At 34.1% G+C, this 12,010-nt stretch overlaps 1 protein-coding gene across 1 annotated transcript in view; it reads right to left on the reverse strand.

Moving 5' to 3' along the window:
• Positions 1-1,044: 1,044 nt before the first annotated feature.
• The window catches only part of LOC126739217 (meteorin-like protein), a 72,398-nt gene continuing 61,432 nt past the window's right edge, over positions 1,045-12,010 (reverse strand). Inside the window, exons 3-7 of the mRNA XM_050444796.1 lie at positions 6,466-6,576; positions 5,194-5,340; positions 4,966-5,105; positions 4,852-4,908; positions 1,045-1,719 (exon numbers count right to left, since the gene is read on the reverse strand). Of these exons, the coding sequence (XP_050300753.1) occupies positions 1,379-1,719; positions 4,852-4,908; positions 4,966-5,105; positions 5,194-5,340; positions 6,466-6,576 (796 nt within the window). The 3' untranslated portion in view covers positions 1,045-1,378. The remainder of the gene's footprint in view (positions 1,720-4,851; positions 4,909-4,965; positions 5,106-5,193; positions 5,341-6,465; positions 6,577-12,010) is intronic.

A 12,010-nucleotide genomic window follows, 5' to 3' on the forward strand; every position in this document is an offset into this window, starting at 1 on the left:
GGCTTATTGATCCTGAATGATCAGATGAGCTCATTTTTATGACAGATTACTTTTCTAGCAAACGGCTTAACCTAATAACTTTGAACATATGCTTTAGAGATCGAAAATATTAAAGATCGATGAACAGACTTTAAACACTTCAAAGAGCAACTGATTATATTATAAAAGAAAAAACAAAAAAAAAAGTGTAACTACGAATTTACGAATAAGTAGTCGTGGACAGACCACCTTCTTTCAAATGTAAAATTTTCCGCTCTTTCTGATTCCGGAATAAAAATTTAAAAAACAGAAGTGGACTTTGAAATGACCTTGAAGGATGACCTTGGAGTCAAGAACAAGGTCACCAATGAATTTTCAAGTCAAAACTAAACAACTTTTTTCCGAAACGTTCTTTTAAAAAATGCGATCCTAAGAAGTTACTGGGGGTACCGTTACTTTTCTTAGACCCTGTATAAAAGTGTTTAACAACTAATGATTTTTCATTGGCTATCAAAGGTTTCTTTTGATCGAAATATATAAAACGTTAAACTTACATTCGAGAGCAAATGATTTTAGAGGTCCCTTTTAGAAATATTTGGAATTTATTGGTTTTGCTCGTAAAGGTAAATTTACTCTAATTCAACCACTGTTTTAGCCAATTAGCTAGAATTAAAAAATCTGTATATACAGGGTGGTCGGTAATAAATGCGCCAAAAAGCAATTTTAGGTCATGAAACAACGTGGGAATATGGTGTAACTAGCGCCCTCTATGCTTTAACTGCTTTTTGGCGCATCCATTACCGATCACCCTCAAAATGTATAAGAAATAATTATTCCAGAAATTCCGAGTTATCCTTTTCATCGATTTTTACTTTCCAGGATTTTTTTGGATTATAGCAGAGGTTCCAAACATTAAAAACAGCTGAAAATTCATTTGAAAGAGATCGATTTTCCTGGAAAAAATTAAATTCAATGCCCAAAAAAAAAGTTTTCGCTTTTCCTGAGATTTTCCTTTAATTTTAAAATTTCTTGAGCAGCGCTTTTTGATTCCTAATTTTTTATCGAAAAAAAAAACGTTTGAAATATTGGTTTTCCTCGAAAAAAAATACATTAAAATTTTATACAAAGTCATGATGGAAACCCGTCGCAAAAGTACCAAAAAAGCTTTTACTCAACCTTGAAGGTCCAAGGATTCCATATTTTTCAAAAACTTGACAACACAATTGCTTATTTTGATTCTAAAGCACCCCCATACTACTCCAGAATTTCATCGTCCAGTTTTAGCATACCCTATATATCTACAACATCAAAGCATATTTTTTACACACTTTTTACATTTTTATACAAGTTTATCATTAACATCACAGCACGCGCAATTTCTTTAACAATGATTTCATCGCTAACTCCTTAAAACGCAATGGGACCGCCCCTCCTCGTTCAACTTATTAGCCAATAATGCCCACGTCTCCAATCTGGGGGCGCATAGTAAAGTTAAATCGCCAAGTTTCCTCCTGGCCATAAAAACAAACTCTCCCAATCCATGATTGACGCCACAATGCTGCGGTATGTTTAAAGTTACTTGTTTGGAGGAAAAAGGGCTTTGCACTATGTCATTGCTATCGATTTCTTCCAGGAATTCTTCGGCCGAGGTGTGTCTCATCAGTTTGGTTATTTTCACGGTCATCTGAGAGATTTCCAGGTTCTCTTTGTTTTCTACCGAGTGGATTATGCCTCTGGCCACTGTAAAAGAAATACGTTTTTTGTTAAAACATGTCTGAAGACCATAACACTATTATAAAACAAAAATTATTTTTCATTATCATTAAAATGCATAATAATAAAACTGAAACAATTTGTAACAATATACTTGTACCGCGGTTAAGAAGACTTACAACAAAAGAATCCTTAAAAACTGAGAAAAGACATTCGAGTGCATAACACTAAACTATCGAAATTTTATAGAGGATAATGCAAACATGGATTTTGAGGTCCATATTATCGGAATTTTATTAGTAAAACACAAGATTACCAAAATGAGAAATCAGCAGGGTAACGTAATCTCGGACAGCAGGAGTATTGCCAAACATATTAAAGAATTCTGCAACTCTATCAGGCATGATCCAAAAACTTGAGTATATGCAAACTATACAACATGGGCTCTGAAGACATCCCACAGATATCCAGACAGGAAATGGTACATGTGACATCGCCACATGAAATGCTAACTCATTTGAAGTGATTGAAAAACCTCTCAAATCCTTTTAAACAAATGTCTGCAAGAAGGCAAAATTCAGAACGAGTATCAAAAGGCAGAAGTTATTCAGCTGTTTAAAAAAGGAAATGTGTTAAATTAGAAAATTATTGCCCAATAAGCCTTTTGTTTTCTCACCAAAAATCTACTACGCCTAAAAAGACGCGAAATTCGGCTAGTGACAGGTCTTTTAACCCGGTCACTGGCACTTAAGAAGCCATCTCCATACTATCGGTATTGCGGACCACCCGGAATGCCGATGGTGCTGTGAGGAGGATGAAACCGTTGACCATATAGTCGGGGAGTGCCCAGCACTCACGCGCGCCAGGTTCAAATACTTAGGTAACACTTTCAGTGTACCGAGCGACTTTAAGTCCTTCAGACCAGAGACCCTTATCGGTTTCTCTAAGGCCGTTGGGCTCTGGTAACCCCCGGTGGGGCATGGCGGGTCCATCAGGAGACCTATATGCACAACTGCCTTGGCAGCCCACTGTTTCTTCAATTCAATTCAAGCCTTTTGTATCATCTCAATAGCATCTCGTTATACAAACCTATTGAAAAATATAAAATAAATAGAGGAGTACGTCAAGGCGATACCATAACCCCTCAATATTTCGTTAGCGCTAGAAAGGGTTATTAAATACACTACAATAAAAAAACTAAACCATCTCCGATTTGCCGATGACACCGTTCTAATAAGCAGCAATATGCAAGAACTGAGTATGCTGAAAGAACTTAATGGATGCATCGAAATCTGTCGGGTTAAAAATTAACATTTCAAAAACTAGAATCATCAGCAGGACAAAAATAGGATAAAAACATCGCAGGACATATATATATATATATGGTGTAGATTGTAAGCAACTGGAAAATGTAGAGGCGTATATTTATCTGGGGCATACAATAAGTACAGGCAGGGTAAATCAAACAGAGGAGATAACACGAAGTGTAAGACGGCTTTCGCGAAGATGAACTAGAACTATATATTTCAGAATGATGGAATTCCTATAAATTTTAAGAGAAAAGTTTCTGACGTTTGTATACTGCCAAAAACGACATATCGCTTGGAAACCATACCATTTACAAAAAAAGCCGCCAACCAGCTCTAAGGGTGAAGCAAAGAGCGACGGAGCGAATGATGCTTGGTATCAGTTTTAGGGATAGGAGAGGGAACAAAGAGATCTAACAACTAAGCAGAGTCATGGATATAGTAACACGTTAAACACAAGAAAGGATCAATCAAAATGGATATCTAAATTACACTGGCGACCAATAAAAAGACGGAACGAAGCATGGGGAGACCACAGAGAAGATGGCCCGATGATGTCAAGCAATATGTGATATCAATGAAATATAGTATCCATTTGTAACTACATCGTAAATATAAAATAGAAATCTTTAAACCGATGCCTACAAAAATCAACATTAAAGATTTTGTTTAAAATCGGACCTGTTCATGGATGGATACTTGCAAATGAGCGTCGAATATCTAAATATTAGTGCGGTAAGGATTTCCACAAGTGCATTATTGTATTTATTTAAATGTCCTATAAAAAATATTGGCATTTGTAAAATATATAGTGCTAAATATTATGTAAATGCTAATCATCGTTGCTGTTTGTAAACATTTGTAACTTTCCCAAGAAATAAAGAATTATGCATTGACGAACAAGTAATCACAGTAATATAAAGGTATGTTAAAAACAAGCTATGCATTGACCAAGGTTCAAAAACTTGGCTAGATGTTTTTCGCGATCAAAATTTAGAAATAGGTGGATCAGTCGTAGAGAAGCTTTTACCAGATTTTCCACCGAGGCACATAATTTATTTTGATCGTTATTTCTTATTAGTGGAAACAATTATGAACAACCAGATTCACGAGATTTGAGAAGCAAAATATAATATGACAAAGAGCTGCTCTCAGAAGGTCGGGGTTTCTTCGCTGAGTTTGTAACAGATGGCAAAAAAATATTATTCTCAAATGAATGGACAACAGATAAGTTACAATGACATCAACATCATTAGGTTCTACACGGCCTAAAGATGTACGCCGATGGAATGAACAAATATATTCTTGTTCAAAGTCCAAATTCATTAACTAGTTACAACTTGGTTCTATGGGAGGAGTAGACTAATCTAATTGTTATCGTATTTGTATGCAAATAAAAAATGGCCAGTGAGAGATCTCTGGCATATTATCGACTTAGCAATTACAAATTCATGGATTGAACACCGTCAAGACTACGGCTCTCGTTTAGATAGAAAAAACTCCATCCTTGCGTTGGTAAATGTCTTGCCGCTAAGGGAGGGTAAATAGAGGTTTCTCCAAGATCCAAATCCTTCGACTTCAAATGAAGAAGAAAGTCAACCTGCTAGAGAATACAAGACGTCGGCGATACCTTAAGAAATGTCAACTAAAGAACATTTACCAGTATGCAGTGTTAATAACAAAAATTCATATATGCGCTGCCATAATTAATGCTGTACAAAAAAACAGATTTTATATCTGTGTTTCTTAGGAAGTATATAAACGTTTGAACTATATCACTCAGATTTAAAAAAATAGATTGGTCTATCGTTGACTATACTAAGAACATTCAATTAAATTAAATAAAACTTACCTAAATCACTGGTGCAAAATATATGAGCCATTTCTTCACGTGAGCAGGGGCGGCATTCTGTAATAAAATCCAAATATTTATATGTATACCAAAGATATTTTATGAAATAGTTACCTTCGGACGAATCATACCCATAAGAGTTCTTAGGCAGCTGCTGCAAGTCGTACTCTATTTCAGTAAATTGCTTCTCGAAAGACCTCTCGTCTGTTGCTTCAATATATATGGCTGCTTGGCCATGTCTGCTATTAAAACACCTGCAAAGAATTAAGTTGATGTTAAAATTACTTTCTTATTTACTCGGGAATTTTTTTAATATAAGTTTCTTTTCTATTTTGGGCTCACCTCATAGGTTTGGCGTCACCCTCTCCACCATATAAAGGCAACAAAGATCGAGGACCTTCCAAGTAAATTGTGGTAACGGGTCTTCCAGGTTTGGCAGTTGTCCTCATTTTAATGCAAGCTCTAAAGTTTCTGTCTTGACTGGGCAATCTGAAATCAAAATATTTATTAAGTTTTCCTGTGAGTAGCTACTGCGTGAAAGTTCTACTTTTTGAATTTCATAGAGTTATCGCATATCATCTGATAAATCAACGTGAAAAGGGAGAAATATTAGAATTCAGAAAACTTGGACAATGATTCAGAATCAGAATAAAATATTTGAAAGTTTTCGTGGGAAAATTTGAAAGTTGATTTTTTTGTGTACAAAAGTTTCTCTCCCATGCTCTCCCTTCCAATACAAGTTTATTCCTAGTTGATTACTATCTCTATACGGATTTTGTGGCGAAGATAGTCGTAGTTTTTTTTGCTTGGGTGCGATCTATGTATACTCTTTCAAGGAATACAAGGTTAGTTATTAGTTGGGTCTCTGTCCCATTAATTTTAATGTTAGGTAGGAAAGAGACTATAAAGAAAAGTTCCTGAATTGTTTCATGGAATGTTTAGTATTGATATTCTTTGAATAGATCAGGAATGCTTTAGTTTTTTGATTAAGATATTTTGTACTCATTCATTTTGGTTAGATTTGGGAAGCTAAAGCAGTTTTAAATGAATCTTTTTTTTCTAATTTTCTTCATTTAATAACTATCAAACCTAAAGCATTGACACTTAATTTTCATTTTACACCAAAATAGAGGAATTCTTGAAGATGAGTTTGACGGTAAAAGCTTAGTGGCGAGTTGTTCAGTGAATTTAATTCTTATTATTCGTAAAGGTAATGAGCCCTGAAGAAGGCGATCAAATAAACGTTAAAATGGGTATCCGGCAAATAGAAGTGGTATTGCATGTTCCTAATATCCGTTACTCACTTACTTTAAGTATATGAGCTATTATTATACTATATAGAAAATAATATTTTTTGTACTACCGTGCGTAAATTACTCACTTTACGCAATCTTGAGGACTTAGCTGCTTTTAAAATTCACTTGTCAGTATCTACAGCGCAGTTGTTATGATATCCGATATGCATGCGAATAAAGATCCCATGTTCAAATCCGCTCATCAATGTTCCAATCAACTCTTTTAAAATGTATTTTTTATATGAATAATAAATAATAATAATATGTTGGAAGATCTCATTTATAATGAATAATTTATTATTTTAATAAGAATTTTTACCTTAGAAGTATCCTGAGCGCTCCCCTGGGATACATCCACTTGATTTTTCCCGCTGCGCATCTGAGGTACACCGGCGTCACTCCCTTATCTGACGACGGTACAGAAAGGCCGCTGCAAAAAGAAATTAAATTTTTTATGAAACATTATTGCTGGTACTAACCAAGTAAAAAGTAATTAATCATTTTATTACTGGCGATAATTCAAACCGGGCGCGGGCTACGAAAAAAAAATATGGCGCTGTTTTGCACACAATGCATACAAATGACAGCTCTGGGGTGTTTTAAGGTCGTTTTACATGATTTCTTGGCCCGCCACAGGTAAAACCCATTAAAATGCATAAAGTATATTCAAAATGCGAGGAACGCCGAGGCTACAAAATTGATTTATAGATGCAAACGCCAACGGAATGGAGACGCGGCCACCAAGGTTCGCGTGAGGTGCCATTTGGTTCCGAAATGCTAAAAAGGGGCAATTTAAGGCGGTTTTTCATTTAAATAACCTTATTACGGAGGCATCCTTGTTAGGAAAAAATGTGGTTTCCCCATTTAAGTTCCGTTAAACCAACCAGATTTGAATGAGCCGGTACTTTTAATACTTGCGGGTGCAACAGTGGCCTCTTATACGTAGGCTGAAGGCTTTCAGACTTGTTCGTAATAAAGTACACACACATATATGATATTAAAAGTATTAAAAGCGGTTTGCGGCGCCTACGCCACACGGTACCACCGCGGTTAAGTGTATCTCTCGAAAAATCTTTCACCATAAAAAAAAACCGCCTTTACGGTGCTGCTCTGCGCTTGTTTCTGCCGATGATGCCCACGCGTATCTTTTGCCTCGCTCTTGTACTGTTGAGCACACGCCAAAATGCTACGTTCGATTTTTGACTTACAAAAGGAGTTTCAATAAAATAGCTGGGTATTTTCTAAGTGATTGATGTGAGCGTGCGCAACGTTGCTTTGGAATGTTTGTAGTAGTTCTAAAAGATATTCTTACAAGAATATTAGACAAAACAAGAGTAGTTCTTAATATTTTTCTTACCAGGGCTTCTCAAGAAATTATTTATAATTATAAAATACATTGCCTATTAAAAAAATTTCTCCCAAAATTGATTTAATGGAAGCCGCCTGACAGCAACTGGCAGATTGTTAAGAAGTTTGGGACCTAGGTAATTAGTTCCATCTTATGTTCATTTAGACCGACAGGAATTTAAGAGCAAGTTTGATTTAAACCTTGTTTCATAGACATAAATAAATACATATTTTAATTTTTTTTTACATTAAAATGCATTTATGAAAGAACTCGAAAATTAAAGCTCCTTGCAATCGTCTATATAGCCTTAAATCAATTTCCTATTGCATAGAATCACAAGAAAGGGTCGATAGCCATAACCAGCTATATACAGTGCATTCACGATGAAAGGATCAAATTCATTTAAAATTCAGGTGTTTTTTTCATCTTTTATTTTTTGGACACGTCGATTAGCATTGTCACTTGCGCATTTTTTTGGGTACCTCAAGTAGAAACTACGGCTTCAACATGAATTTTTTCAAATGACACACTCTATATATCATTACATTTTACAATTCTACGATATATTCTGAATACTTTTTGTGTAGCATACCATATGTCTAAAGTCAGCGGTTTGTCAAATTTGATGTAATAGATGAAGGAAACATAGTCTAATTTCTTATCGAATTCGTTGATTTATATCATCAACTATTCATATAAGCTTAGGACTTCAAACAGCCCCATAAGAAAAAATCTAATGGGGTTCTATCCGGTGACCTTGGTGGCCACTCAATCGGTCTTCTTCGTCCAATTCATCTGTTACGAAAAGTTGCAACAAGAAATTGTCGAACGGCGATGGTGGAATTTTCATTGTCATTGTTAGTCTCAAGAATTTGCTCACAAAACTGCACTCGGCAGTTAAAATCGTCTTCTAACAATTTATGTATCGGTTGTGCTTCTAAAGATGATATTTATTTATATGAAGTATTTTTGTCACTGACCCTATTGATAAATTCCAATTCCTGGAAATTGTACTAATCGCAACATGGGGATTATTCTCCGTTTCTAATAGAACATTCAGGCTAGACTTTGGATACTTTTGGTCTTTTTTTTTCTTAGATAATTTTCTTACATGGCCGTGTTCCCTAAATTTAATTTTGCTAACGGTGGATCTATTAATTGCAGGACGATCAACATGAGTTGCAATAAATAGATTAAACATTACAGACTTCTTGTGATGTACACACCTGGTCTCGAAAACCAATCATGAGTATCCAGAGTATCTCAATTCGTCCTGTATCAGATCAATGCATTTTATTAAAAAATGATGCGTGATCTAAAATTGAAAACAGTTCGAAAATAATAAGGCTTACTTACTTCCTAAGAAATTACATAAAAAAATTAATGTTAGCGTCATAGTTTCTACTTGAGACATCCTGTAATTAAAATTTCCATTGCAAGGGACGCATTGTATCAAATGGACAACAAATTGAATATTATAATTGCATTAAATCTATATTATCTATATATAGTTGCAATCTAGAGTAAATTACGTTATATTTGACAAACTATTGACTTTATTCATATGGTTTGCTATACAAAAAGAATTGAGAATATATCATAGAATTGTAAAACGTCATAATATGTCATACTATTTAAAAAAATGAATATTGACGCTATTGCTATTGTTTCTAATTGAGGTACTTTGCATAGATATTTTTTATTTAAAAAAACGCGCAAGTGACAATGCTAAGTGATGTGTCCAAAAAATTAAAAAATAAAAAATACCTGAATTTTAAATGAATTTGTTCCTCTCATCATGAATGCACTGTATTGATAGCATTTGTTAACAAAAATATATTTTTTAGTTTTTGTTGCCAGAACTATTCAGAATTTTGTAGTCAGAATGTCCAAAATTTATCCACGTAGTGTATAAAGGTGTTTTAGATTTGAAAGCAAGGTCTATAGTACTAAACGTACATACATATGATGCATTCTGTATCAAGTATCTTCAAGTATTGGTAGAATATATGTCATATTCGTTGTCATATTCCGTACAATTTATTGTCATATTCCGTGTTTGGCACACGGAATATGACAGGAATCAGCGAATCGACCATTTACAGACTTTTTCATGAAAGAAAATATAGAAATAATGTAAAAGTTGTCTCATGGTGTAAAAAAGACTCCTGGTAGAAAGCCGTTTATTTTAAGAATGAGATCCCAACAATAGATAAAATTTTAAGTAAAAAAAGTAATAAAAGAAAATGAAAAGGTACCAGTTGGGAAGAAAAAAGTTGTGAAAATTTTACATGAACTTAAGTTTTCTTGACAAACACAAAATAGAAAATCTATTTTAATAGACACAGAAGAAATAATCTATTAATGAAAATATTTAAGGCGAATTCAAGAGCACCGAAGGGAAGAGAGAGACATTTTTGTATTTAGATGTAACTGTGTTAACGAAGGACACACTGTGAGCAAATATTAGCAGGACAAAAAATCGAAAGCTCTCACCAGGCTTTTTTATACTGGCCTGAAAGTTCCTTCCCGTAAGGGTGGCAGATTAATAATTACATAAATTAGTAGTGATAAAGGATTTTCAGATGGTAGTTTATTTAACTTTGAATATAAATCAACTAAAGATTATCATGAGGAACTGTTTTCGAAGATAATTTCTCCGAAATAATCAAGTCAATTCCTAAAAATTTCGTGATTGTTATGGACAATGCCAGACAAGTAGAAAAATTGCCCTCATCTAGCTCGAGTTAAGGCGAAATATAAAATTGACTTACTGAAAAAAACAACCTTCTGATAATGATGCCGTAAAAGTAATGAAAAAAAGTTGAAATCCATAGAATTAATTTAGGGTTAAGTATTTGAGCAAAGGCTTTATTGCTAAAGATATTGTGAAGATATCTTTAGCAATAAAGTAATAAAATTGTGACGAGAAATATGGAGCAATGCTGTAAACCACGTAATTAAAAAAGAGCAAAATATAGGGGTCATTGATAATCTTGTTGAAGAAACCATGGAACCGCTAGTAATTACAGTGATCTTGTCTGATTTGGTTGTCAGTAATGAGTTTTTTTAATAATAAAAATGTTTGTTTTAAGGAGTCATACCATGTCAACGTTAAATATCCATTAACTTGAGGGACTTCTATATAAATCAAAAAGTATTTTTTATCACTGTATGAATATATGTTGGGATAGTTTGGTTATATTTACTAAGGAAGGTATGTAAAAATAAATGCGAAACCAATTTCTAAAATACTACAATGTGCCATATGATTAAAATACAAGAAAATAAAATGTATAAAAAAAGAGGAATAAAGAAGTGAAGTCCTTTCTTCTTAAAATCATCTAAAAGTTAATATCAGATTGATAACTAAATAACTAACTCATTTAAAACCAACTTACAACTTTGTCCAACATATGGAGAAGTCATAACCTATGTCCTCGGTATGCATACATACATACGTACCAACATTCCATGAATAATCATTACCAGCCTGAAATTTATTACTACATTAGAAACAATGCATAACAAATTATAAGAATTCAGGAACACAGTGCACACTCCAACAGATAAAATATTCGTAAAGTGCCATTAGTGCAATGGGTACCCGAGGGCCCTAGCGGCAGAACAATGGGTACGTGGGCAGTGTATTAAATGCATTCGGCGACGCGGTCCTTTTTGACATTTTTTTGTCCCGTTTGGGACGTGCCTTTTAGGGTTACAAAATGCGCCATCTTCCATCGTTAACGGCGTATGTGCTCTACAAACATATGGGACCCGACTTGTCGTTAATTAGCCCCCGCAACTATGTCTATTTGCACTATAGCGGAATGGGTTGTACTTTAGCGTTTAAATGGGTACTTGTGGCTACATGTACGAGTTGGTTTTTTCTATAGGTTAGGTGTTAGTGGTACAAATTGCTTCCAAGAGCTTCCTTATTAGCACCCGTTTGGGGCACTAAAAGACTCGTATGTTTGAAAATGTGGTTCAATTTATCGCTGATTAACCGTATCTGTGTGGTAAGAGTTAGTTAAGACGTATTTCTTTTTGCAATCTATTCGATACCTTTTTAAAGATCAATTTAAATAAACATCAGAGATTTTAAATCCGGATCTGTATGCCTGCAAATAAGCCTCGAAAGTCTGAATATTAGTCCAGTAAGAATTTTTCGAACATTGAATAGAAAAACAATTGCATGGGAAACAAAACTTGCGCAATAAATGTTGGGTTTTTTCAATGATATACCCTATTGATTATTACATTTTTAAATTCAGTGATCAATTTTAAGTGTTTTTTAATAATGGTATATGTTACTCTGCAAGTGTTTTTGAGTTATCGACGCTTAACTAGTCACATTTTTAAATTATATTATTTAATTAAATATATTAATATAAAATATAGGTAATGCAGGTGATTTTCAGTCATTGAAATTTTAAATAATAAAAGCCGCAAGTCGAGACTTATTGATTATCGATAAGTCAAGAACAGTTGGAGGCAGACATACAGGGTGTCAATT

Source organism: Anthonomus grandis, chromosome 8 (assembly GCF_022605725.1).
Source record: "Anthonomus grandis grandis chromosome 8, icAntGran1.3, whole genome shotgun sequence".
In the NCBI taxonomy this organism is placed as follows: domain Eukaryota; kingdom Metazoa; phylum Arthropoda; class Insecta; order Coleoptera; family Curculionidae; genus Anthonomus; species Anthonomus grandis.